Source organism: Rhinolophus sinicus, chromosome 2 (genome assembly GCF_057876585.1).
Source record: "Rhinolophus sinicus isolate RSI-liver-muscle chromosome 2, RSI-T2T, whole genome shotgun sequence".
Taxonomy (NCBI): Eukaryota; Metazoa; Chordata; class Mammalia; order Chiroptera; family Rhinolophidae; genus Rhinolophus; species Rhinolophus sinicus.
Window position 1 is genome coordinate 88,165,352 of NC_142502.1, and position 26,563 is coordinate 88,191,914.

The following is a 26,563-nucleotide window of genomic DNA, read 5'->3' on the forward strand; positions in this document are numbered from 1 at the left end:
CATTTGTTGATAACTCTCTGAAAAACACAGCTTAAATATTAGCTAATTTAGTCCTCATAATAAACCTGTGAGGTTGGTGGAATATTTTCCCTTTATAGGTGATAAAATTGAAGCTGGTAACCAGTGGAGCAGGCTTTCTCACGCTCAATCTAACCCCAAGCCTGGGCTCTTACTTGCTGGGCTCTTACTTACACTATTACATTTCTCCTTTTATTGTTGGAAATCAACATTGCTGCAGGTACAGGTCTGGGAGATGTTTGTTTTGGGCGCCATTAAGGATATTACAAGTTTAGGTGGTAACTTGGTGATGTCTAGAGTCCTTGGGTTAATGGTAGCAATGGTCTGGCCGAGGTGCTTCACGCACGTTCTTGTACTGATGTCTGTTTCTTTCTGTTCCAGGCTCCCAGAATGTTAGCTTCTCAGTATTTAACAAAGGAAAGTAAGTAACTGGGAGTAACCAAATTTATCTTCATCTTATATTATTCCTCTCTCCTTTTTCGTACTTTCTTTAACCTTTTATAACAGACAATTTCAAACATACATGAACAGAATGAAGTAATAAAACCCTGTGTAACCACTTGATTTCTTTTACTTGAGTGAATACAGTTGTGTTCTATGTATTCATCTTGAGAGAGTGTACATATTTTAATGTGGTGATGGTACAGAATTTTGGGAATTGCATCGTAAGCAATCTCATAATGCTGTACATTTAAAATGGTACTAGGTTTATGAAATACATTGTACCATTCCAGGAATTTTGAAAAGGAAAGGGTGCAAGTTTTATAGAGCTTTGGAAACATACATTTCTTTCTGTATGACTTACCTTATATTCTGTCACTATGTAATTTGGCTGGTGTTTTCCTTCAAAGTGCATTTTCTAGCTAATATTAATTTCAGTGTGATGCTGGTGACATGTTACCCAAAGCTACACAAGTCAAAGTATGTATTCTCTCTCTTTCCTTTGCTCTTTAATTTAGGAAGGAAGAAAACTAATATCTGTTGAATACCTACTATAGGCCAGCTCCATACCAGGCCCTTTCACATTCATCGTTCCATTTAATGCTTTTTGTACTCTGTGAAGTACGTATTATTATTCTCATGCAATAATTTTCTAGATCAGAGTACACACTTTGCCCCACTAGTATCATTCTCTAGTCATCAAAGGGAGCTGGTGTCCAAACTGTTCTAAAGTCCACTAGAGGTTGGTCCATGATCTTCCTTTCAGGCAGCCAATTAAAAAATGTGCAATTTCAGATGCTGTTTTCATTTAAAACACAATTTTGTCTTTTTTGAAGGTCAATGGTACATAAGAATGCATGGCGGATCAGTGCTAAACAGGAACTTTTCCTGTACCAGACATACTCAGGTACTATTTCCCTTCACCTTATACTACTCACTCCTTCCCTCACACCTCCCTGAAGGTTGGAACCCTCCTTCCCTTTCTTTTGGCTATTTCTCTGTTACCGTTAACACTTGAAGCCGTCCCTACAATCATGGATGACCTTTTGGTTTTGCATGAGAAATAGTTACTTGTATGAGCATCAGCTTTAGTTTTAATAAAAAGGCTTGATCATAGACTTCTATACAAAGTTTCTGGATATAGACTGGATAAAAGAAAGGGAAGCCATCCTTGTTCTATGTTCTGAAAAATAACACAAAAGAGGTAGCACTGAAAAATCCAAAAGCACATTTTTTTTCAGTTACTTTAACATTGCACCTCTGAGCATTCATTCATTCAACAATGTATGAGTTTCTGATACTGACACTAAGCTATTGTGTTGCTATCTGATGAGTACACCTCCATACTAAAAAATGAAAGCTGAACATTGGAAACTAGCGTGAAATTGTGAACTCAACTCAGAACAAGAAAATTGGCTACTAAAGAAGAGTACTTCGATTCGAGGCTTGAGTACAATCACAAAGCCACTGAAAAAGTGTCTGTGAGATAGTTTCAGGTTCCAGAGGCAGCGGAATCTACTTTTGTCAGAAGTACAAGAAATTTTGTAGGTCATGGGGCAAATGCCAGTTATTCCCCAGATAAGCTAATTCTGCAAAAGCTGAGTTTTGACCCTTGTCTTTATCTTCTTTAAACAGTGTAATTAATCTCTTTTGGAGTAAGTTTGAAGAAGCACTTGAGATGATGATGATAGTGATAATTTTATCATAGGCAAGGAAAGGATCAGAAAAAGCTAAATTCTTTGGGATATGTGACATATTCCCTAAGGGTTTTAAAGTAATCAGAAGGCAGCATGAAAGGACTGGGTATGAGGTGTGAGTGCACAGGGGAAGGGGCTTGTAGGATGGGAGGAGTGTAAGGGCACTGAAGACAGTGTAACTGATTCTTTTGCTTAGAGCAAATTGCAGACTCATATGGATAAACTGAGGCATAGCTTGGTGCATCCAAAACTGATTCCTCCATAAATATAGCCTACTGTTGCGTGACTTGTAACTAGAGTCCTTGAGGTCAGGAGACAGATTTCCTAAGAAAGCATCATGGTTTGTAGGGATTTATGCTGATAGCCTGAGTGACTGCATTTCTCTTTCCTTATAAATACTGATCCTGTGTATGTTATTATACATATTGTTATAGGGGAATCCTTTTCTTAGCATGTACATTTTTAAATGACTATTACTGCAAAAATTCCGACTGTTGCTAGTCTTAGAAAGTTAAGGTAAGAAATAAATTGATAGTTTCTATTATTGTATTATTATCTGGGTCACATCCTGGTCTACAGTTGAATGCTTCTATTTTTTTTTCTTGTAGAAATACTGTCTGTGTTTCCAGAAACCGGCAGCCTTGGGGGAGGCACAGACATCACAATTACAGGAGACTTCTTTGACACTCCTGTCCAGGTTACCGTTGCAGGTAATTAAGTTGAAATGACTGAAAATAGTTCCCAGTTTTAAATACTGTTGGGAGATGATGTATCTCTTATGGCATGGAGAAGGTTGGGGGGAAGAATCTTTGTCTTTTCCCGCTCATTGTGCCACGCTGCTCTAGGGTATTTTACCTGTGTTTAGTTGAGACCAGGTGGGATTGCGCCCCTGCAGTTTTGCAAACATGTAACAGGAATAGAATGTACTGCAGACACACTCACAATTCATGGGCAATTCCATTTTGGGAGTGTGGAGTAGGGCAAAGCACAGCTGCCTCTTCACAGCTGCGACCTTCACAACAAAGGTCGAAAAGGCAGCCCCCACACTCTTCCTTAGCACTCTCTGTAAGGACAAGAAAGGGTGAGCTGGCAATTGCTGTGCACATTCTTCTGGAATGCCCCCATGGCAAACCCTTTTGAGGAAACTGACTAGAAGCTTTTCTCCTGCCTACTGGGATACTCTCCTGCCTACTGGGATACTCCTCTAGTTGGTGACACCAAGGATACAGAAAAATGTCCTAGCACTCTCATGTCACCCGTACCTTCCCAGGCTTAGCTGAGTGGTTCAGTACGTCCTCAATGAATGGCAATGCGTTGCATTGCTTTCCTTTTTTTTAAATTTTAAGATGCTCTATGCTCTACTGCTCTGCACTCTCCCTTTCCTGGCCTCCTTCAGTTGAGATGACAACTTTTGCTGTGCTTTTCATATTCAACCCTTTGCCTTAGAGTAGGAGCCTGTCTGCTTCAGAGTTGGGTCTGTGGTCTTGTCAAATCTACATACACACGTCTATCTTTATCTCTATCTCTAAACTAATTGGAAAAATTCTCCTCAGGCATTCCATGTGATGTTAGACGTGTGTCTCCCAGGAAGATTGAATGCACCACTAGGGCTCCAGGAGAAGGGGCAAGGCTCACCGCTCCTCAGGCAGGTAAGGCAGTCACGGGGCTGTTCACTGGCCTCTGGCTACATTCTAAGCCTGAGGGGCCTGGAAGTAGAAATGAGAGTGTTTGCCTTCTGTCTCAGCTTTTGCGTGGTTAGCTCAGTGAGTTCTGGGTCCATGATACCGCTGTCAGGGCTCTTGTTTCTTAGCAGCTCTTTGCTTTATTCATACGCTCGGCGACATTCTGCGCTTTTAGCCCCAACCAGAGAGATGACCAATGGGTTGGTTCAGTGGGGATCATAACTGTAATCAACTCATTGTTATAGCTCCTAGCGGGAACCCCTGAACTGCCTCTTTCCCTACTCTGGGTCAGCTGAATGCCCATTGTCTAAGAAGATGGAAGCACTAGAAGGTACTCTTCTGTGCTCGTAAGGACAGCATTAGACAAGGCCTGAGAGCCCGGCAGAATTAGGTACATTTAAATGTTGTTTCTTCTTCTCTGCAGCACCTGTCTGCTACTTTGAAAAGTAGGGCTGTATTGTGACATTGCCCCCCGTTTGTGGCTTAGTGGGCACAAATAGAGAACATAAGGTTGCGGGTTCCATCAGTCCTCCTCTGTTTAAAGCTTCCATGTCGTGGCTGCAAATGTAAAGAACACCTCTGGAGCACTTTTCTGCTAAGCATTAGAACTGGAGGCTTGGGCGTAGTTAGGAACTCAGTGCAGTTGGCTGTCATGCAACCCGGAACCACAGGCTGCACGTCTGTATTCCCTATCTGCCCCACAGGACTGATTCATGCTTAAACTACAGCCAGTTTGCTGAACTCCAGAAGCTCAGCACTTACAAGGAAAGTAACTCAGCGGGGTGGAGAAACCTCTCTAAAGAAAGACCATTCAGGTGTGAAAATGCATGCAAAGCTTTGGCTTGAGCATTTTCCAGGTCCCAGATCTGCAGTTTTTACTCAGTGAAAACTCCCATCCAAGGAAAGAAAAACTACTGAAGCAAGTGATGGATCGAATGTGTTTTCTGTGTCAGGAAATAGAGAGCTGTCCCCTCTTTGAGCAGTTGCTGCTTTAACTACTTGGGTAATGGTAGGATAATTTCCTGAGTGCAGCTGTTTTTGAGAGGGAACAGTGTCTTTATGAAGACGTTTGAAGTTTCTTCCATAGAAGTAGGGCAAATTATTATGTAAAGCAGCAGTTCTCAAAGGTCCCCAGGGGACATTTGGCAATGTCTGGTGGTTACAACTGGGATGGTGGTGGTGCTGCTACTGGACTCGTGGCTAGTGTCCAGAGGTGCCACTAAACATCCTTTAGTGCACAGGACAGCCTCCATAATTGTTATCCAGCCCAAAATGTCAATAGTGCTGAGGTTGAGAAACCTCAAGTAATGTAGTAAAATATGCTGTGATTTTTCTGCTTACTCCTTATCTATTTCCTCTTTTAAGTATTAATGAGTAATAATAGTAGCAGTTTAAAATAATAATAATTACCCTAGCTATCCTTTAGTGAGTAGTTACTATATTTTGGTATCTTTGTGTATATATTTCAAGCTCCTTTAGTCTTTTTCTTTTTTTCTTTTTTTTTTTTTTGCCAGAAGTGTCAAATTGACTTATTTTTCCCCCTTGCTTTATTGAGATATCACTGACATATAGCTCAATCTCCCTTAGTCTGTAGTGCATTATCTCTATTTATTATTGGCCTCATGCATGAGAAAATGAATTAAGCAGTTTGCTCAAAGCTACACATCAGGTAAGTGGCAGAGCTGAAATTTGAACCCACAAATATGATTCCAGAGCTTTTACCCTCAGTCCAAGTTTGTATCCGTCATTGATTGCACATGTGCCTTTGGTCTCAGGGTTTGCTTAATATAAAACACAAATTAATAAGTACAACATCACTGAAAATGTCACATGATAGCTACATGTCATGTAATTTGTTCTATGTGCAGGTCCAAAAATTCAGGCCATGACATGTGAAAAATATAAGGATTGTCAACTTTCGGGGGTGGAAAAGAAGTTTTTATGACTAGAACTCTGAGGCTGAACTGGACCTTAAAAGATACTGAAGTCCATTCCTGAACAAGTCACAAGTACACACTCAATCACATTATCCCCTGTAACCACAACGTTTGTCTGCTCTTTCACATTTTCTCCAGGACGTGGTGTTCTTCTCTAGACACTCCCAATAAAAAGGGCTCCCTGCTCCTCTCTGGTCTTCTGAAAATATTTCCCCTTACTGTTCCTTATCAAGTCTGTCTTTCCAAGAGGCCAAATCCTATACCTAGCAGTATTTTCTGCTTTCCGGAACATTTGTATTATATAGACACGCTCACATGACTTCTCCCTCTGTATCTCGGTTGACTCACCTTTGTAGATAGGAACTGAATCATCTTTACTCTGTTACCTGAAATAAAGTAGTTCCCTAATTTGGGGAGGATTGTTCTTTGATATTTATAAGGAATATGTGTCTTACAGGCAATCGAGGGCTTCTGTTTGAAGTTGGAGATGCTGCTGAGGGCTTGGACCTGACTGAAGTCACCCCTGGGTACAGGTGGCAGGTTGTCCCTAATGCCAGTTCTCCATTTGGATTTTGGTCAAAGGAAGGGCAAATTTTCAGGTACATTGTAGGAAAAGTGGGCATCCATATCTAAAGCATCTATACTAGCTTAGGTGAGGCTAGGAGACAGATAAATAATCAATGAAATTTCCTGGGGAAAATTTATAACATCCACCAATTCAACAACAGTGGAGTCTGACCACTGTTCTCTACTGGTGTTGGTCATGCTGGTGTACCACAGGCCCTTTATAGATGGACATACATTTTGATCAATAGGTAAATTTATATTTTCTACAACTTAGTTTACCATCTGCTTTGGAGATGACTATTTTTTGGGACACTGAGTCGAGTAGGCCAGGAGACTTAAAAGAGAGCAGGGTAAACTTCTTGCAAATACATGGTTAAGAGGTGAAACTAACATCTGGCTGCTGTCAAAGAAAGATGCAAGCATTTATCCATTGGTCATACGAGGGAGCAAAGGCTGGGTAACAAACAGTTCTGTTAGAATAACCACCGATAACCACCCAGTGCCGAAGGTGAACCCAGTGGCTGGTGTGTAGCAGGGGAAGATATGGGCTCTGTGAGACATTGGTTTTCGTAGAAGTGACTGCAATGTAATTATATTGTTTGGGGTATTTTAATCCCTTCAAAGACATTGCCAAAATTTCTAGTTCTTTAAAGTGGGCTCAAAAAATATTAAAAAATTAGAATTGCTTAGATATACTGTTTCTTTAGTGTACTCTCAGTGTAGATATACATGGATAGATCCTTTACTGTGTGACCTGTTACTCTTCTCAGAGAAGTTGGCCATGACCCCTGAGTGTGAATTCCAGCCATCCTGTGACTTCCAAGGATGTGGCCATTTTAAATGTCAATTCAATTGTGGACTAAGAGGCTTTGTTGCCTGTTCAGGGAATTTCAGAAAATATTCTTGGTATTTATTGAGGTAGTTGAATTATTTTCTTAGCCATATCTGTCTCCAATACTAGGTCACTAGAATTTATAACAAATATTTAACAAAGATGGTCTTATTTTTAAAATTGAAGAAGTAGGGAAGGAAATCGGTGAACAGAATAATCTCTATTGTGCTGAAAACCTTATTAACTAGGTATTTAACCACCAATACAGTGTTTAAAAGTGGCAATAATTTGTGGTCCTTTGTGGCACCCAGTAATGCCTCTTTATCATATTTTTTGAGGACCATCAGTAATGTTCAAAGGAAAATCTTTTCATTATATTCAGTGTGTGAGGGGTGTTAAGGAGAGTGTCAGACCACCTCAAACATTTTGACTGTATAGTACAACCTGTAGGGTATATCTCTATAACTGCCATTTTGAGAAGCCATAAACCAGATAGCAACTCTTTCCATTCTCTCTCATTCATTTCTTTAAAATTCAAAATTTTTAAATAAAAAAAAAAAACAACACAGAATATTTAGTGATAATATGATTATTACACTGATGGACCTTTAAGATAGTTATTTTCAAAAATATTTCAGAAAGTATTCTTGGCATATTGCGATAGTTTAATCATTTTGTTAGTCATATCTGTCTCCGATACTAGGTCACTAGAATTTATATTAAACATTTAAACAATAGAGTCTTACTTTTAAAGTGATTCAAAAAGTTGCCCGCAATCCTCTTCAAAGTTACCAGTTACGTATTTTAATTTGAAATCGTTGACACATTCAATTGACTTTTCTCTATGGACCATAACATTTTTAATTGGAAAAAATACTCTCTGCAGGTGTTGAGGTATCTGGTAAGCACGTTCTGTGTGTGTGTGTGTGTGTGTGTGTGTGTGTGTGTGTGTGTGTAATATCATTTAATTAGTAAACCCCCAAACAATTAAAAACTGTTTGCTGACCACCTCCAATAAACGCAACATGGTGTTCAGTATTATGAGGGTTAAAAACCTAGAACAAGAAATCTAGAATTATCCTTGAAGAGTGACCAGCCTCGTCAGGCACATGAGCATCCAAAGAGAAAGCAAGACAGTGGGCACTGAAATTCCTGTGTATCCATGTGTGTCTCCTGATCTTACTCAGTTCAACTGAAATGTATAGACTCATGACTAAGTCCCAGGCCCTCTAAGACACATTCCTTCATGAGCTACAACAACCGAGGAAATAGTTATAGACCTAGTTTGCAGATGGGGAACCATAGTTTCCGATAGGTAAAGTGGCTTTTCTAATATTGTACAATTATCAAGAGGCAGAACCAAACTCTGAATTTTTCTGATTTCAAGTCTAAGCCCGCCACATTGTGGCACACATCCTTCTTTGCCCACCAGAATATGGTATTTTAAAAGGACACTCCAGTATTCTGAAACCTCCCATGAAGAAACCCCGTTTCTGTGCAATTAATGTCTGTCATGAAGGAGAGGAAATAGACGCCTTTCTTGATTTCATTTGGGCCCATTTCAGGTCTGTCACTTTACTCCCTCCAAAAAGAACTGCATAATGTTGTCTAGAAGCCAAGTAAGGTTATATGGCAGGAAACATTCGGTAGTTTATGGTTATCCATGTACACTTACGGCTACCCACATGCTAAATGTAAAGTAGCTGAGGTCTGACATTCGCCGGAAGGGTGATCTAATATATCTCGTAATGTACCAAAGTGTTGGAAAGGAGACAATGCACAAGGGTTCTAGATCAAGTCAGGGCAAATTGTGATTGGTGATTTCTCTTTATTTCTAAGAGTAAAAACATTTTTTACTATTGACTGAATTCCTCCCATGGGCTGACTCTGTACTGGCTGTGTGCAGTTGGTGTTCTCAGCTAAGCCTCCAGACAGCCCCATGTTTCTGCTCCAACTTTCCTGAAGGTGACGTGACTGCAGGGGGAATGGTGGCCTGTGCGAAGAGATGGGTTGAGATATCAAGACGAGGCAGGTTCCATGGGAATAGCTGTTTCCAGAGTATGTACTCTGGCCAATCACATGGCACAAGAGTAAAGTGTTTCTTTCTCATTACCATAAAGAAAAACAAAGTACAAGGGCAACCATTCATTGGGTGAGTGATTCAGGCCTTGGTTGCACTTGCTTGATTACTTTCCTCTGCTTTACAGAGCACGACTCAGTGGGTTCTTTGTGGCCCCAGAGACCAATAATTACACTTTCTGGATCCAGGCAGACAGCCAAGCTTCCCTGTATTTCAGTCGATCAGAAGATCCAAGGACCAAGGTATTCACCTTCTTCTCATTTTCTTTTTCTTTGTTCCCAGTCCTTCACTCCTGAGGAAAGAATCAGAACTAAAGCCTGTGTGTGTACTAATAGTTGTAACACCCCCTTAGGCAACCGGGAATTTTAATATATGTTTTTGGTGGGGGGAGGTTTTTTTTTTTCCAATTCAAACATTTTTAAAATTGAGATATAATTGACATGCTTTTAATTGTTGAAAAAGGATTTTGCTGAATGTGTTGGCACCTACTGTTTATTGAGCACCTACTATAAGCCATGCATTATGCTACATCTTTTATGTACCTTGTCTCTATAATCTTCACAGTATCTCTGGGAGCTAGGTATGTTTATCTCCATTTTCCAGATAAGGAAATTGAGATTTAGAAGGACTATATGGCTTATCCAGGGACACTTGGATAATAAGAGATATATTTAGGATTCAAACTCAGATATGTCTGACTCTAAAACTTGTGCCTTTTCTACTAATTTGGGGTAGGGATATAGTCAGTCTTATGTAGAAATTTCCTGATCAGTTTTGAAGGATAAGAAAAGATGCTTTTAACAAACAGTCAAATTTTACTAGTGTCATTGACAAAGAGCCACAGTAGTGTTTCTCAAATTATTATTATGCTTCTATGAAACTTTTTCGGTAGTTGACTAGAGAAACATCATAGATTTTTATATGATCAAGCCATTTTAGAATTCTCAGAGGGCTTAATATGACTATCTACAGCATCATGGCAACCTAGGGTTTCAGGTTGGCTTTTCCTTCTCCGAACATGGCCCATCCAACCTCACATGAATACTATTCAATTGAGAAAAAGAGAAAGAGAGAATGAGGGGTAGAGAGGCATAAACAACCATAGGCCCTAGTATGACTGGGCTAACTTGTTGGAAAAAGCAGATCAGCCCCTAAGTCCTTTGCTAATAGCTGTCTAGACACTCACTGTCTGAGAAAGAGAGGCCCAGAAGCTTCAGAGTGTTGATCGTGATATTTTTTGGAGTGCAGGTAAAGGTGGCCTCCATCACGGTGGGCACTGACGACTGGTTTGACTCCTGGGAGCAGAATGGGAATGAAGGGACCTGGCAACAGAAGAGCCCCAAGTTGGAGCTATTTGGTGGAGCCAGGTACTACCTGGAGTTAGAGCACTGTGGGACAGCCCCCAGCAGGGGGATGGCACTCGGTGTCCAGATCCATAACACCTGGCTCAATCCCGGCGTGGTCAGCACTTACTTTCGGGAGAAGCATCAGATCCGAATCAGTGCTCAGAGACTTCCGGAAATCCAGGTCTGCGTCTCTTCCCAGTCCCATGGGGTTAGGTTCAAGGGCCGAGTTCTGGAAGGAATATAGTCTTGCCTAGTGGAAGCATCACGGGCTGGAAGCCAGAAGATTTGAGCTGTAGTTATAACTCTGCTGCCAAAGAAATAGGCTATCTATCCAATAGGGTTGTGAGGACGTTTGAAAAAAAAAAAAATGCAAGGTCTTATTATTGAGATGACCTTACTCATGTACTTAGTTTCAGGAATTTAAGTTCCAGGTAAATACTATTTTGGAAACATACTCCCCAGAGAAGAGATAAAGCCTTCCAAACACTCATACCCATGCGTGCATGCTCGAGCATGTACACACTAAATTCCATAGCTTTTTGATTAATTCAGGTCCTATTTCCCCATATGCTGTATTTTCTAAGTCTACTTTGTAGAAGTTAAGAACTTTGGGTCTCTCAGTTATGCCCCATATTTTTGTTGGACAATTTTGATGTGCTTTTTGTTCACTTTTTGGTGTACAAGGTTGAGTCATTATGGACTGCCTTTTAAAGCTTATTGTCAAACAGAAAAACATGTACACAAATGACCATAGAACAAAGTAGAAAATAACAAGTGACATAAGAGATTAAAAATAACAAGTGATTTAAGATGATAGGTCTTACTCCATAACAAAAGTATAATGTGCCCAGCAGGGAATATACTGGAAGCAAAGCAGAGATTGAAGAAGCCTCTGAGAGAGTGTGGCATCACGCTATGTGGCTGCTTCTGCTTACCAGGCCACCCCTGGGTGAGAGTACGTGGTGAGAAGGGCTGAAAGTGGGTCATTCAGTGACAACATTTAAGTCTCACACTCTAAAGAAAAAGAGTGGGGCATGGATACACAGGCAGACAGACATATCTATTAGTCTAAGAAAAGTTTTCATTAGGTGATGCCACTTGTGTTCTCCAGATATTTCTAGATGGTAGTGAGTTAAAAAAAAAAAAAGGAAATTACAATAAAAAGAAAATAGCAAGCTGAGGAAGTATGTCCTGTGTTCCTAAACTGTCTCTCTGGCTTAATTAGCACACATCATGTAGTCCTGTCCCTCTTAACTTTTTAGATGTTGATTGTGTCTGGAAGAGGGAACTTCTTCCTTACCTGGGACAATGTCTCGAGTCAGCCAATCCCTGCAAATGCTACAGCACATCAGGTGGGAACCTCCTTCAAATAATGAGAGTTGGGGGAATTAGGGGTAGTCTTTATCCCCACTGTACAAACTCCTAGAATTTTTTCTTTTTAACAGATTCAAACAGCCATTGAGGAATTACTTGCAGTCAAATGCCAGCTGGAACCCCTTTCAGCTAACATCCTACTCCGGCTTGGATTCGAACAAGGTGCTTGCCATGGTTTGACAAATTCTGGCCCTTCTCTCTCTCTCTCTCTCTCTCTCTCTCTCTCTCTCTCTCTCTCTCTCTCTCTCTCTCTCTCTCTCTCTCTCTCTCTCTCTCATCTGTAAATGGGAACAATTTTCATTTCCTCTCCAAGGTGCTGATAGAGTTGAACAAAGATATGGACCTTGGATTTGGACACTGAGTGCTTGGGAGGGAGCTGCTTGCCGTGGGTATTACAGAAATAAAAGGCATCCCTCCCGAGCGCTCAGGTGGAGCAAAGTTAGAAACCCAGGATGCTGGGGTGTTAGGGTTAAGGAACTGTGTCTCATGCCACGCAACGGGAAAAGGGCAAAAGATATAGATGGAAAACAGCAAAGCAGTACAAATCTTGTTTAATTCAAATGGCATCTTGAATAAAGGAATTATTACATAAAACAATAGTCCTAAGTTATAAAAATGTAAGGGTAGGTTCTTAAAATAGTTAGATGAGCTAAGTTATAGTTGATGCTCCTTGTCTTTTCCCTTCTCAATAGCTTTTTGTGTCATGTACACATAGGAAACAGTAATAGAGTATCCCCTCTTATCTGAGGGGGATACGTTCCAAAACCTCTAGTGAGCGCGTGAAACCTCAGACAGTACTGAACCCCACACATACCATGTGTTTTTCTATACATACATACCAATGATAAAATATAATTTATAAATTAAGCACGGGAAGAGCTTCACAATAGCAATAATAAAATAGAACAATTATAACAACATACTGTAATAAACAGTATGTTATGCTCTCTTTCTCTCTCTCAAAATATCTTATTGTACTCCACTCACCCTTCTTTTTGTCATGATGCAAGGTGATAAAATGCCTACGTGATGAGAGTTGAGGTGGATTATGTATGGATTGTGACATAATGTTAGGCTGCTATTGACTGTATTGGTACTTAAACACTTTACAGCTTCTCTTTGGTATACCTGACTTGCCACTATCACTACTCTTGTGCTTTGGGGCCAGTAGTAAGTAAAGGTTCCTTTAACACAAGCACTGCTGCTACTGCTATAGTCAATCTGATAACCAGACGGCTGCCATGTGACTAGTGGGTGGGGAATGTCTAGAAGGGGGACAGAGATGATCCATCTCTTGCGAGAGACAGTGCAAGTTTTCCTCACGCTACTCAGAAGATTGCATAATTTAAAACAGTGAATTATTTATTTCTGGAATTTTCCATTTAATATTTTCGGACTATGGTTGACCACTGTTAACTGAAACTGGGGAAAGTGAAACCATGGTAAGGAGGACTACTATATATTTTCAATGCTCTAGGGTGAGCACAATATATTTTTCATAGCTGGAGCCTTCAAACTGGGGGCTGCCAGGTACCCAAGCCCTACCCAGCTGGCCCAACAGCTGGAGGGCCAATATCCCAGTGAATCCATAACCCATTCCCCTCACACATTTTGGGAAGCTCTGTCTGTTTAACATCTACACCTGTCTTCCTATATTATCGGAACTGCCTCCAGGCCCAGAAGGTTCCAGCTTTGATGGTGCTCTCACCAGTGGGACAGAGCCCTTCTGTGGGAGGTTCAGCCTCTATCAGCCTCGACACCTTGTCCTAACACCCCCGGCTGCCCAGAAGGGCTACCGGCTGGATCAGTACACACACGTAAGTAGGAGCCCTCATGCTTCTGGGCGAGGGGGTAGGGAGGGACTCGTGTTACTCTGGGGTTGAGACTAAAGCAACAGAAGCACAAGGGAATGATAGTTGTGATGTGTCCAAGGAGTTTCTGGCTGAGGTTCTAGGTTTCTGAATTGCTGTTGCAGGTGTGAACAGATACCTCCAGTCCTCCATTAGCTACTTGTTATGTGGCAATGCCTTTGTATTGGCTGTGAGACCTATGGGAGCTTTCACGTGCTCTAGTATTTTCTTTGCTCTCTAGGTATGAGCGCAGACTCCATTTAGACTATCTGGTTTTGAATTCTGATCCTACACCCTGTGTGCTCTCAGTGTCTTATTTTAGTTTACTCCTCTGAAAATGGGTAATAATATTGCCTACCTCTCAGGATTTTGGTGAAGACTAAATGAGATAATCTAGTAAAGTGCTTGTGCAGTGGTTAGGACTCAGTTAAGGCTAATTGTTGTTATTTATTATAGTTATTATTATTATTATTATTATTATTATTGATGGATTGACTGACACATTCCTTGAATCCCTCTTGTATCTTTTGTGTCAATAGCTGTGCCATCTTTCATATAAGAGTGAAGCTCATTTGCCTTTCTGGCACCAGAGGGAGCCTTGCTGGGGTGGCTGAGTTCATAGCAGTGCTTTCAAGTCCTTTCCTAGTCAAATGGCAGTGGGAGCCAGGACTAAATGGTTTAGATCAGGGAACCATCTATCTCCCAGATTTTCCTCTAGAGCAGAGGCTCTCAATGGGGATGATTTTGCCTCCTAGGGGAGAGTTGGCAATTTATGGAGACAGTTTTCATTGTCACAACTGGGGAAGTGCTACTGGCATCCACTGGGTAGGTTCCAGGATGTTGCTAAAAGTCCTACAAGGCACAGAATAGCCCCCTCTCAGGAAAACATTATCTAATCTAAAATGTCAGTAGTGCTGAAGTAAAAAAAAATCCTGCTCTAAAGTCTTCTTGAGCCAAATAATTTTACTTAAGTCAGAGTTAGAAACCAGAGATGCTGGGGACGTAGAGTTAGGGCGCTGAGTCTCAGAGAGGTTCAGTGGCTTGCTCAAGGTTGCCCAGGTAACTGGGTCAGAATAGGGGCTTTCTAAAACGTCATTGCCAAGCACAGTGCTAGGCATTTCATAACTCTCTTTTGGACAAATAACAATTCACTCTAAACGATTTGTCTCTCTAGCTAGACTGGTCAGCTCTGGGAGAGCGGGGGCAGGCTGACTCTCACAGCAGGAAGCAGGGTCCTAGGGAGGTGGGTTCTCCTCACCACGCATTGCCCGATGAATGGCTGCTTCTTGCACTCAGAATGCTGAAGCACTTATTTGGTGTCCATAGCTGTGTGCTGCATACAAAGGCTCCATGAATAACATCCTGAAGGTGACCGTGTCCTTCACAACGGATCTTCACAGCATCGTTAAGAAGAACATCACCTGTAACTGGAGTCTCACGGGGACCAGTCCCGAAAGGTAGCTAATCTGTGGGGAGGTTTGGTGGGAATTCTGCCAGCTGGGATGATTAGCTCTCTTGGGGACAGTGGCTCACCTAAGGTACTATCTCTTATATTTGGGCCTCCGATACTAACTTGGGGCTCTGAACACAGATGAGAAAAATTGGAGCCCAGAGACGTTTGATTTAAGAATAGTTAGTTGTTAGGAACGTAATAGTTCCTAGAAGGAATCTGACATTTCTCATTGGGCTAGAGTCATGGAACGTCATATTGGGAAGAGATTTGAGAGAACATTCCTGACATTACAGGTGAGAAAAATGAGGGCCAAGAGAATTTGTGATTCACCAAAAATTCATTCCGCGAGTGAACAAAGACTCTGGTATAAAATTCAGGCATCTCGATTCCTTGATTCAGTGCTCTTTCCACATATCTCTTCTGGGTTTTGTAAATGGTTTTTAAACCTAAATGAGTCCAGTAATATCCAAGAGTATTAATCTTCTCCGTCATTAAATACCAATGTATGATCTGCTTAAGACGCACAATTATACTGTAATTTAAAAATGTCACTGACATTGAGTGTCAAGAATGAATAATTCACTACTGTGATGTCACAAGCTGAGCTGAGCCTGTCTTGGGTGTTTGTACCCATGGCACACAGGACTGTTTGGGTGCAGGGCTTCATGGAACCTTTGTCCTGACCACACAGCCCTCAGGACCCCAGATTTGAGAACTAGGGCTCTAGCGCAGATACACAGGCACAGGTCCATTTCCTCTGTGCACTTGTTTTTCAGCTGGCAGTTCACTTGCACTGACCTCTGGAAGACTTGCTTGCGTCGTTCTGCATCTCTCCAGATGCCTGTGGCAAACTCCCCAGTGCTGGTTCATCGGGTTGACCTCCTCCCACTGGCTCAGGAGACTGGCGTGTTCTATGTGGATGAAATTATTATTGCAGACACAAACCTAACAGGTGATCAGCCAATCCACTCTCCTCCATGGACCTGTCCATCAAATGCCGACCTTAAACTTTTCTGCTCGGGGCTGATGTGTTTTAATTGGAGAGAGAAGAGGTGATTCTCCATCTTGCCTGCCTTGGTTCTATTAGGTTGGGGCAAGAGTAATTACGGTTTTTGCAATTATTTTTAACCTTTTAAATCGCAATTACTTTTGCACCAACCTAATAGAAAGAAGATGTCATGAGGATTGTGTGCCCTTGACCTCTATAACTCTCTAGCTAGTCCCCCCCCCCCTTTTTTCCTGTTCACTGACATGCTTGCTCTTGCTTCTGGTACCTGTGCTCTTACCCGGATTTTACCACTTCCTCACTGAGAAGCCTTGGTTTCCTCATCCATAAAATGGGCATATTGAGGTCCCTACCCCATTGGATTACTGCAAAGATTAACTGAAATATAATGTAAAGTGCTCATCACAGGTCCTGACCATAGTAAGTACTCAATAAATATAAGCAATTATTATTACTATTAACATTATTATTGCTGTTTGGCCAGCAGGATTTCTCCACTTCTCCATCCGGTAATATCTGGCATACAAAATACTGGAAGAACTCAGCAATGTCTAGCCATGTAAATGGGCTAAAGCTCTGATTTACGAGACAGACTCAGTGAGAGTTGGAGGGTAACCATATCCTCATGAAAATAGCCTCGTCCTTCTTTCTGCCCGTCCAGATTCCTCCCATTCATCTTTTAGAGCTTGGACCTGGCCCCTTTCTCTACCAAGTCCCTTGACCTTATTTAGGCACAGCGATCTCACTGGGCTTTGCTTGTCCACAGGTGTCAGGGACAACGTGCTCATCAGAAGTCCTTCTGAGGCTGGCCACGGATGATGCACACCCAAAGGGGGGGGTGCGGGTGGGGGGAGCCTGTGGCCAAGACAGATGGCGCCCTTTGCTCCCAGGGCCTCCAGGCTTCTGACTTCTGTTCTCTTTCCCTTTGCTGTCAAATTGTTGTGACTGTGGGGCTCAGCTTTACTGCTTTAAGCAGTCTCTCCCCGCCCCCACCCGGGGAGAAAAGGAGGAAGCAGTCATTTACATTTTGATTTATAAAATGCACCTTTTCAGTGTTTTGCCTGTAAAATTGCAGAGCTGAGGGCAAGGGAGCTTGAGGGTGGGTGGCAAGAAGATTCCCTTTAAGCCCTGAAATCACATCATATTTGAATTCATCAAAATTTTGTCTGTTATCTGTTTCAGTGGTTTAAGTGTTTTGGGGGCGTCTGGGTCAGACCGAGTCACTGCTTGTTTTAAACCCTGTGCATGTTCTGGCACATTTAGAAAATAATATTCAAAAGGTATCCTAGGTAACCGCCTGAGTTTCTTGGTGCCTAAGATACCACCAGGCTGGGCCCTTTGATGATCTCCCCCAAGTCCTGCCCAGATTCCAGGAGGGCTGAGGGTATAAATATTTTATACATTTGAATCTACTGATTGCGAAACTCAGGACTAGATAATAGGTGCCTTTTACCTTCTCACTCTTCTCCCTTAAGTGCCATGTTATACCTCCAAACCCTCGAAGCCCAGGATCCAGAGCTCTCTCTCTCATTGTCCCCACTTCTTTGCCACCAAATGCTCCAGTATTTGGAACCACCTAGGGCTGATGTGAGGAGGGAAGCAGAGAGGGAGAGGGCAGGGACAAGATAGTAGACTGAAGGTGGCTTGGGTAAAACCATCTGTTTCCTGCTTTGTCTAGTTACCCTTCTGGCAACAGTTATGCTTTGAGGATTATATAATAGCAACATGAACTCAACCCAATTGGGCTCAATATTCATAGTTAATTGTCTGACATTTATCTGATCAATTTAACCCTTGATTATATTCTCCCACCTAATGTCCTTTACGGAAGTTCTTATCTAGTGGTAGCTACCATTTATTTCTCCTTCACTTCTCAGAATCCCATAAGATGGTCCTGTTATCCCCACACGATAGATGAGGAAACCAAAGCTGAAAGGGGCTGAGTATCTTGCCCCAAATGCCACAGATGGGACGTGGGGGTGATTGGAACCTAGAGATTGTTGATACCAAACCCTCAATGACTTCAGGCCCAGATGAGTGAATAAACATTTATTGAGCACCTACACTGTGCCTGGTGCTGTGCCAAGTAAGCGTGGGACATGCAAAGGTGCTGCCTTTAAGCTGTTTACTCTCGATTGTACAGTCTTGGGGAAGAAGCTGTGTGTTACACAGTGCCTAGTAGGAGGGAAAGAGGATATATATTTTGTTTTTTTATAATTTATTTTTTAAAAATTTATTGGGGTGACAATTGTTAGTAAAATTACATAGATTTCAGACGTACAATTCTGTATTACATCATCTATAAATCCCATTGTGTGTTCACCACCCAGAGTCAGGAAAGAGGATATTAAAATATATATTGTGCTGGTCATTTAAATCTGCCATCTCACTAAACGCTTTGTGCTATGCAGATTAGTAGATATCATAATTTCCATTTCACACTTGAGAAAATGTCTTAGAGAGGTTATGTTGATTAACCAAATGGTAGTCCAATAGAAGTAGAAAATCAAGATTTGAACAGGGGTCTGTCTTAAAGCTTGCACTTTTTCTGCATGTGTGCTGACTCTTTGCTGTGGATAAACAGTAAGTACCCCCAGTCGGTGCCTCGCCTCGTGCGACCCGTGTTTCTAAGGAGCATCAGCTGTACTGGAGCTGCCAGGGGCCTTGGGGAGAAAAACGGAAGAAAGGGTGGCCATCCACACTAACAGATTATCGGTGTAAGGGGTCCTCCTATGGAATAGGGAGTCATATTTGTCTGTCTTCAGGCTTATTGAACTTCGCTGTGGAATTAAACTTTGTCTCCTCATACCATGACCTTGCATTTCCTTATTGGTCCTAAACTGCCTCCTCTAGCTTTGCTCTTTATGGCAGCAGATGGTAGGAATCTCAGCTTGAAGTGTGTGCTGAGATCTAAGAAACTCAGCTTCTCCAGCTGGGCCTTTCCACATAAGAGTTCTTCCATCTTGAGTTACTTGATAACAATTTCCTCATTGGTCTCCCTAGTTTCTCAGGCCCATTCTGGAACAGCTCGCCCAGGCGGGAATCTGGTGGCATTGCTCTCTGTGGTGGGATCCCCTCCAGTCTACAATGTCACCTCCTGGTTGGCAGGATGTGGCGTGGAACTCCCACTCATCACCGCAAGGTAGGGAGCTGTCGTTGCTCACCTGCCCCTGCTTAGAAGTGTGTGTGTGTGTGTGTGTGTGTGTGTGTGTGTGAGAGAGAGAGAGAGAGAGAGAGAGAGAGAGAGAGAGAGAGAGAGAGATAAAGAGAGAAGAGAGAGAGCGCTACTTAAAGCAGGAAGGTTGAGCTCCTTAGTCAGAGCGATTTGGCTTGAAAGAACACAGAGGTGGGACTTTTATCAGGGAAACTCTCTGTCTTATTGCTTAAAGCAATGGTTCTCAATCTTAAGAATGCTGTATCAGACACCTGGGGGTCTTGTTAAAACAAAAATTGCTGGGCCCTAACCACACCTTCTTTAATTCAGTAGGTTTGGGGCAGGGCCTGAGAAGTGGCATTTTTAATGAGTTCCCAAGTAATGCTGATTCTACTTATCTGGGAGCTACACTTCGAGAACCAATTCCTAGTGAATTTGTTTAAAAGTAATTGTATTTTTATGCTGTTCAGAGGTTCACATTGCCACCATTTTCTGTTCACTCTGCTCCTTCCATTCCCCATATACTAATCTTATTGGAATTCTTTGAGGCGAAATGAGATAGTACACGGAACAAAAATAGCTGTTTCTAAGAACTCACCACCAGATGGCACTAGAGCCCCATAAACGTTGCTTCTTTAATAGTCTAACCTTCTAGCCACAGTTTACGGAGCAGTAACTAAAGATCAGGCTCTCCCTAGCTCCTGAAACAGTTGTAATATGCTCTAATTCGTTCTTTCATTTTGAACTAAAACCCCAGTAGGATGGGAAGAATTGAGATGCTCTACTTTTAAAATTTCTTTTTTCCCCCCATCTTTAAACATGTTCCCAAATTAGTTCTCATACTTACACCATGCTTGAGATGGTATATTAAAGGCAGGCTCAGAAAGCTTGAATTTGTGCTCCACTTTCGTTGACTTATGTTCCATGGTCCTCTGGTCAGGAAAGACGCAAAAAGCAATAGAGAGAATAGCTTCCGTGGTGGAGCGGGAGCTGCCAGAGTAGCCGGGCTGCAGTCCTGTGCTCCAAATGTCAAAGTTATTAGCTGTGAAATGAGAGAGGCTAATTTAGGTTACTCTGAACAGGTCCACCCTTAGAGTGGTCCTTCCTCTCTGAGTTTTACTCAAGTCCCTTAGCTCTTTCTGGAAGCCTCTAGCCTAAGCAAGATGGGACAAACCTCAGACTGGCCTGTCCTAAATTCATCCCACAACACAGATAGTATCACTGTCTAACTGCTTCTGTACAGTTGTATGTATGCATATCAATATGTAGTACTTAAATAATGTTATCGATAGAAAGCAGGTATATTCATTGTTGAAAACTTAGAAAATTAAAAAAAAAAAAAAACACTTAGAAGAAGATAAAAATCACTCATACTCCCCGTGCTCAGATAACTTCTATTAATATATTGGATCCATATTGTAACTGCCTTCCCCGCCCCCCCCCCGGCAGGTTTCGTATATATCTATACATGTATATATTTATTTTTAAACCTCATATTAGAACCATACATTACACACTGTATTTGTAACATACCCTTTTCACCTCATGGTAAAAATAGAATATTTCCCATTTCATTAAACATTCTTCTAAAATAATGGTTTTTAATGGCTGAGTGGTATTCCATCTCACGGTGTGTCACAATTTATTTGACTCATTTATTGTACTAAAAGCAAGAATTGGCAGTCAGTGTGTTTATACACCGGTATTAGATAAGAACTTAGCTAGATGGCATGGCCTGTGTTTCAGCTGGAGATACTGAGTAGGGAAGTATCTGTGAAACAGACCCCAACTTTTCATTTGACTATGAAAATGGAGTAAGAGAATACCAAGTTCTCCTTCCACTCTGTACTTCAGCAGTGGAGCCGTGGAGGCCAGTGTCATCACTCTTCACTCTGGGCCCCTGTGCTCCTAGGATGAGCGAAAGGGAAGGATGGAACACTCTTAAAGAATAGTGATTTTTACACTACACTTTTTCTGCTGCGATGGGAGAGGGGCACCCAATATTTGGGAGTTCAAGCTCATGATGGGGAAAAATGGGAGACTACCTGGTCTTTGAGATGGACCTATGTTCTGCCTGGGGAGGCATTCTGAACGGTTACTGTGGTTAATGCTTTGTTTTCCATATGCCACAGTTCTGTGCCCACTGAAGGAACAGAAGAAGGATCTGGGGTGGTCCAGGTGACAACACAGAGACTACAGAGAACAAGCCCACCTTTAGGAGGACACTTTCGCATCCAACTTTCTAATACAGTGATTCCTGGTAAAGGGGGCAGTTGAGGGGTGCAACATTTCTCATTTTCATTTTAAGGGGCATTTCCAGGCAAGCAATATCCTATGAGATTGTCAGGCAGGGTGACCGTCTTAAAGCTTTTTTATTTTTCCATGTCTGACAATGACCTCATTAAAATGAAAGATCTGGACAATAACAATAACATATCATTGTTAATATGATCCCAACCTTTAAATTTTTAGATGTGGAAACTAAGTGGATTAGCGTACTGGGGCTGTCAAAACAAATGACCACAAACTTGGTGGCTTAAAACAACACAAATTTATTCTCGAACAGTCTAGAGGCCACAAGTCCAAAATCAAGTTGTCGGCAGCGCCACCCTTCCTCTGAAGGCTCATGAGGAAAATCTGTTTCCTGCCTCTTCTGGCATCTGGTGGCTGCCAGCCTTCCTTGGCTGTGGCCACATCACTCCAACCTCTGCCTTCATGGTCACATCGTCTCTTCCTCTTCTGTCTCAAAACGCTTTCTGCCTCTCTCATGAGGATGCATCTGATTGCATTTAGGGCCCACCTGGATAATCCAGGATAAACTACTCTACTCAAGATCCTTAACCACATCTTTTGCTAGATATAAGGTAACATTAACTCTTTTGCCTTATAAGGTAATACCGGGGGTGCCAAAAAATGTATACAAGTGGACACGTTGGTCAATGTTGCTCAAGCAGTAGTTCACCGTAATCAAAAGTGTCTGGACGTTGATGGTAACCACTTTGAGCACCTCTTGTAATTGCAGAAGTCAAACATGACTTATATTCATCTTTTGTTATCGGTCTATATTATTATAATTTTAATAGTTTTTTCCTTTCTTAAAATGTATATACTTTTTTTTGGCACCCTCTGTATTCATAGGTCCCAGGGATTAGGGCTCTGACATCTTTTTGAGGGCCACTGTTCAGCCCTATACTGAATTTGCCCAAAGGTCATACAGATGGTTGTTGACAAGGTCCAGATATAACCTTGGGTCTTTATTCTCAGGTCAGTCCTCTTCTGTTTAGAGGAGGCCAAGATCCATGGTAGCCATGTTTTTCTGAATTAAATTCCACGGCAACACCCTATACTATTGAGGATTTTAGTGGTCATAACAAATGTAGAAAGAGCTTTCAGATACCATGAGAGTAGAATAGTTTCCAAATCTTCAATAACATACTCATTTCACAAGGGACAAGGAATATAAGTGATTATAATATGTTATTTAGTTGGTGAAATCATAGGGAAATCAGAAAAGAGGCTAGGGAGAACTCAAGAGTAGCTGTATAAAAATATGTACATGGTCCAAAAGTGTTCTGCCCTCACAAGCAGAAAGATGCTGAGCTTGCAAAGAATCTTCTTGTGGGAGGAATTAGAGTGGTGGTTTTACTTAAAAGGGCAACTTAGGAAAAGTTGAAGGTCTGTGGGCTATTGGAGTCTATTGCTATTCACGTCTGACAAATGGATGAGTAAGTGCCAACAGTGCCCTGCTTTTGTCAAGTCCATCACTGTGCTGTTCTCCTTGGCATAAACAAGAGGGCTGCAGAGAGACTTCCTGGCACCACCTACTATTATCGATGCTCCTCACATCACCACCTGCAGTATAACGGGGGGCAAGGGTGGGGGAACCCAGCCTTAACCAGGTCTGTTGAAGGGATGAAGGACAATCTGTTAAAAGGATGAGAATTTTGTTTGCATTTGGGAAATACAGTATTATTTTATTAACACTCCCAGAGAGTCTGAGATTCAAGAAAAAGACTCTTAAGTAGGTAGAAGGCAACCTGGATCTTAACCTAAACCTGTCTCCCTTGGTTGGCAAGCGCCTTGGTCTCATTGGGTTACATTTTCTTGATCTCTAAAGGAGGTGGTAGGATGCCCACATGACCCACCTCGCAGGGGCTATTGGGAATACCTAATGAAATGGAAACTTTTGGTAAAGCATGAAACAGTTCAAACATAAGCAGGACTTAAGTAGAGTGTTGTTATTTCCCTATGGGAATGTGGAATGGGGAAGCAGGTGGTTGGGCTTAAAGGAAATTCTAATAGAGAAACCGGAATGCCAGCATTCCTCAGCTGAGTAGGCTAAATTTTTATGGGTGTCAGCTGCTGTGGGGCTCCCCAATCTCTGTGAAAGGGGGCCAACTTTTCTCTGTTCACAGACCCAGTTAAATTTTCCAGGGAAAACCCAACATTTAATTAGACTTTCAGGCCTCACCAGGGTGTCTTGAGTTTATATTTTGAGTTGACAATTGAGACAGTTTTGTCTGAAATGACTGTGTTCTCTGCTTGCTATGAGATGTAATACTAATAAAAGACATCACAACAAAAAAAGTAAGCATTTACTTGTTGACAATTGAGGAAAAATGGTTTTAACTGGGCTGGGGGTTCTCTTGAAGCTATATTTAGAACTTGAGGGTTTCCTGCATATTTAGTAGGTAGGTATCTTGACATTTATTCTCTGTTATCTTGATGAGACCCTGTGAGGTGGAGTAATTTGTCTTGTATTTTGTATATCAAAACCTTCTCCCACAGATGTCCCTGTGCATATTTCAGCTAGTCACCTTCGCCAACTCTTACAGAACAATGCTGACGACTTTACTTCCAGGTACCTCAATGTCAGTGACTTCACCGTGATGGAGGATCTAAAGTCTTGCTATGAACATGTGTGGACTATCTTCTGGTCCACCCAGGTTGGGGATTTGCCCAATTTCATCAGGGTATGTATAATATACCTTTTGGTGGTATGGATTTTTTGCCTGGGAATAATTTTATTTAAAAAATCAGAATGATATAAACAAAAGCTGTCATGAATTATTAATTTTGTTGGAATATTCAAGTAAAGGGGTTTAATGACCTTTCTGGAAGTGTTCAAGACATTTTTGGATTTCATATCCCTGATAAGCAATTTGAACCCAACATCTCCTCTCCTAAAACTCAGGGTAGGTAGAGAAGTTGTTGGTCAGTGTCCACCATACAATAATTCTACATCTGTTATTGGATAATTTAAGCAGATGTGATTGACTTAGATTGTCATGGAGGCAGATGGCACAGCAGAAGGAAGTTTAGAAAAGGATTTGCTGTCTTTGGATAATGACAAAACCAGATGCTTTTGCATATTTAGGGTTTTGAAAAATAATCTAATGATCACATAGCATTTGGTTATTATAAAATGAAATCCAAGATGGAATTTGATCTCTGTTATATGGCATTGTGGGTCATCTGGTTTTCAAATAAAATACATGGGTGGAAATGGAGGAAGGATGGGAGTCATCTCATAGCACTTGTTTTCTTACATTTTATTTTAATGGATGGCAAACATATAAAATAGGAAAGCACATAGAAACAAAAACATATGAAGACTTAGAGAGAAGATTAATATTTTGTGTGCCTTTTTGGGCAACTCTACTAGCAAATAAATATTTCTCTAATATATGGGGCTTTCATTAGCCATTACTTATGTTAGTTTTCTAGATTTTAATCACCTGTCATTCCATTTTCACTTTCTACTTATCTGATTATCTTAAACAGAATGTGAAAAGACCCTTTATCACTTGTTTTAATCAAGATTAGACTTCTATTTCAAGAACTCACTACAAAATTCACTACAAATGTAATCAACTTAGGTCTCTGATGAAAATCTAACTGGAGTGAACCCTGCTGCAACCATTCGTGTGGTATATGATGGTGGAGTTTTTCTTGCACCCATATTTGGAGACATGTTGGTTACTGCCAACCAACACACTCAGGTGAGAGTGAATGGGCCACCCCAAATGTAAGTACTAGTTTCTAGTCTATCTCAGTCCCTTCTGATTTGTGGACCAATTCCAAGGATCAATTTTCCAATCCATAAAGTAGAGACAATTATGACTGTCCCCTTTCTACTTCTACAGGGTATAGAAAGTACCCTGAAAATATAAGTGCTCTGGAAACACAACATCCTGTTACTATAATTACTGAAACTGTTATTATGGTGTTAAAAAAATAGAGAACCTCTATAGCTACATATGATTTATTGAAAAGTAATAAGCTAAATCAACTCCTTTTCTCTTTAAAATGTCTTTTGCTCTTTCCTATCTGCCCATACTCTTGTTATAAGTCATCTGCTTCTAATTTGAGAAAAATTTAAAATAAAAGACTGTAAAGAATAATATAACCAGGGTATATTAAACTGAGGATGAACAGTTTTCAACAATTTGATATATATATATTTTTGTCTTTATGAATAAAATAAAACCTTAGAGATAAAATCAGTGTTCTTTATCACCTATGCCTTCATGCCATCCCTGTACCCCTTTATTCCATAAACAAATACTATCATAAATATAGGGAGTGCTTTTAATCTATATTTCATAGGTAGAGAGTCAAATGAGTCATATCTTTTTCACCTTTCTCATCTCCAAGTATTGTAGAGTTCTATTAGATTAACATTAGTTCCAGTGAGAGGAAAAGACATATGTAGTTGGTCTTTGAACAACAGGGGAGTTAGGGGCACTGACCCCCTTCACAGTCCAAAATCTGTGTGTAACTTTTGATTCCCCAAATCTTAACTACTAGTAGCCTACTGTTGACTGGAAGCCTTACCAATAACATAACATAAAATGTGTGTCAGTTAACACATATTTTGTATATTATATGTATTATATACTGTATTCTTATAATAAAGTAAGCTAGAGAAAATAAAATATTATTAAGAAAATCATCAGGAAAAATACATTTATAGCATTTATTGAAAAAAATCCATATATAAGTGGACCCACGTGGTTCAAACATGTCTTGTTCAAGGATCAACTGTATTCTCTTCTTGGGGACCTACTATTCTAGGATTAAAAAAGCCCCCAAATCAACCATCCAGATACTCTCATCTTCAGTT

General features: G+C 41.1%; 1 protein-coding gene across 8 annotated transcripts in view; it reads left to right on the forward strand.

The window, feature by feature from the left end:
* The window catches only part of PKHD1 (PKHD1 ciliary IPT domain containing fibrocystin/polyductin), a 429,303-nt gene that overhangs the window by 18,881 nt on the left and 383,859 nt on the right, over positions 1 to 26,563 (forward strand). For all 8 annotated transcript variants that reach the window (XM_074333066.2, XM_088795661.1, XM_088795663.1 and 5 more), the window contains 16 exons: positions 400 to 439; positions 1,296 to 1,366; positions 2,765 to 2,866; positions 3,710 to 3,805; positions 6,233 to 6,374; positions 9,382 to 9,496; positions 10,503 to 10,781; positions 11,863 to 11,952; positions 12,046 to 12,136; positions 13,649 to 13,791; positions 15,151 to 15,281; positions 16,054 to 16,229; positions 19,287 to 19,425; positions 21,570 to 21,697; positions 24,226 to 24,410; positions 25,317 to 25,439. In XM_074333066.2, the coding sequence (XP_074189167.2) occupies positions 400 to 439; positions 1,296 to 1,366; positions 2,765 to 2,866; positions 3,710 to 3,805; positions 6,233 to 6,374; positions 9,382 to 9,496; positions 10,503 to 10,781; positions 11,863 to 11,952; positions 12,046 to 12,136; positions 13,649 to 13,791; positions 15,151 to 15,281; positions 16,054 to 16,229; positions 19,287 to 19,425; positions 21,570 to 21,697; positions 24,226 to 24,410; positions 25,317 to 25,439 (2,051 nt within the window). The remainder of the gene's footprint in view (positions 1 to 399; positions 440 to 1,295; positions 1,367 to 2,764; positions 2,867 to 3,709; positions 3,806 to 6,232; positions 6,375 to 9,381; positions 9,497 to 10,502; positions 10,782 to 11,862; positions 11,953 to 12,045; positions 12,137 to 13,648; positions 13,792 to 15,150; positions 15,282 to 16,053; positions 16,230 to 19,286; positions 19,426 to 21,569; positions 21,698 to 24,225; positions 24,411 to 25,316; positions 25,440 to 26,563) is intronic.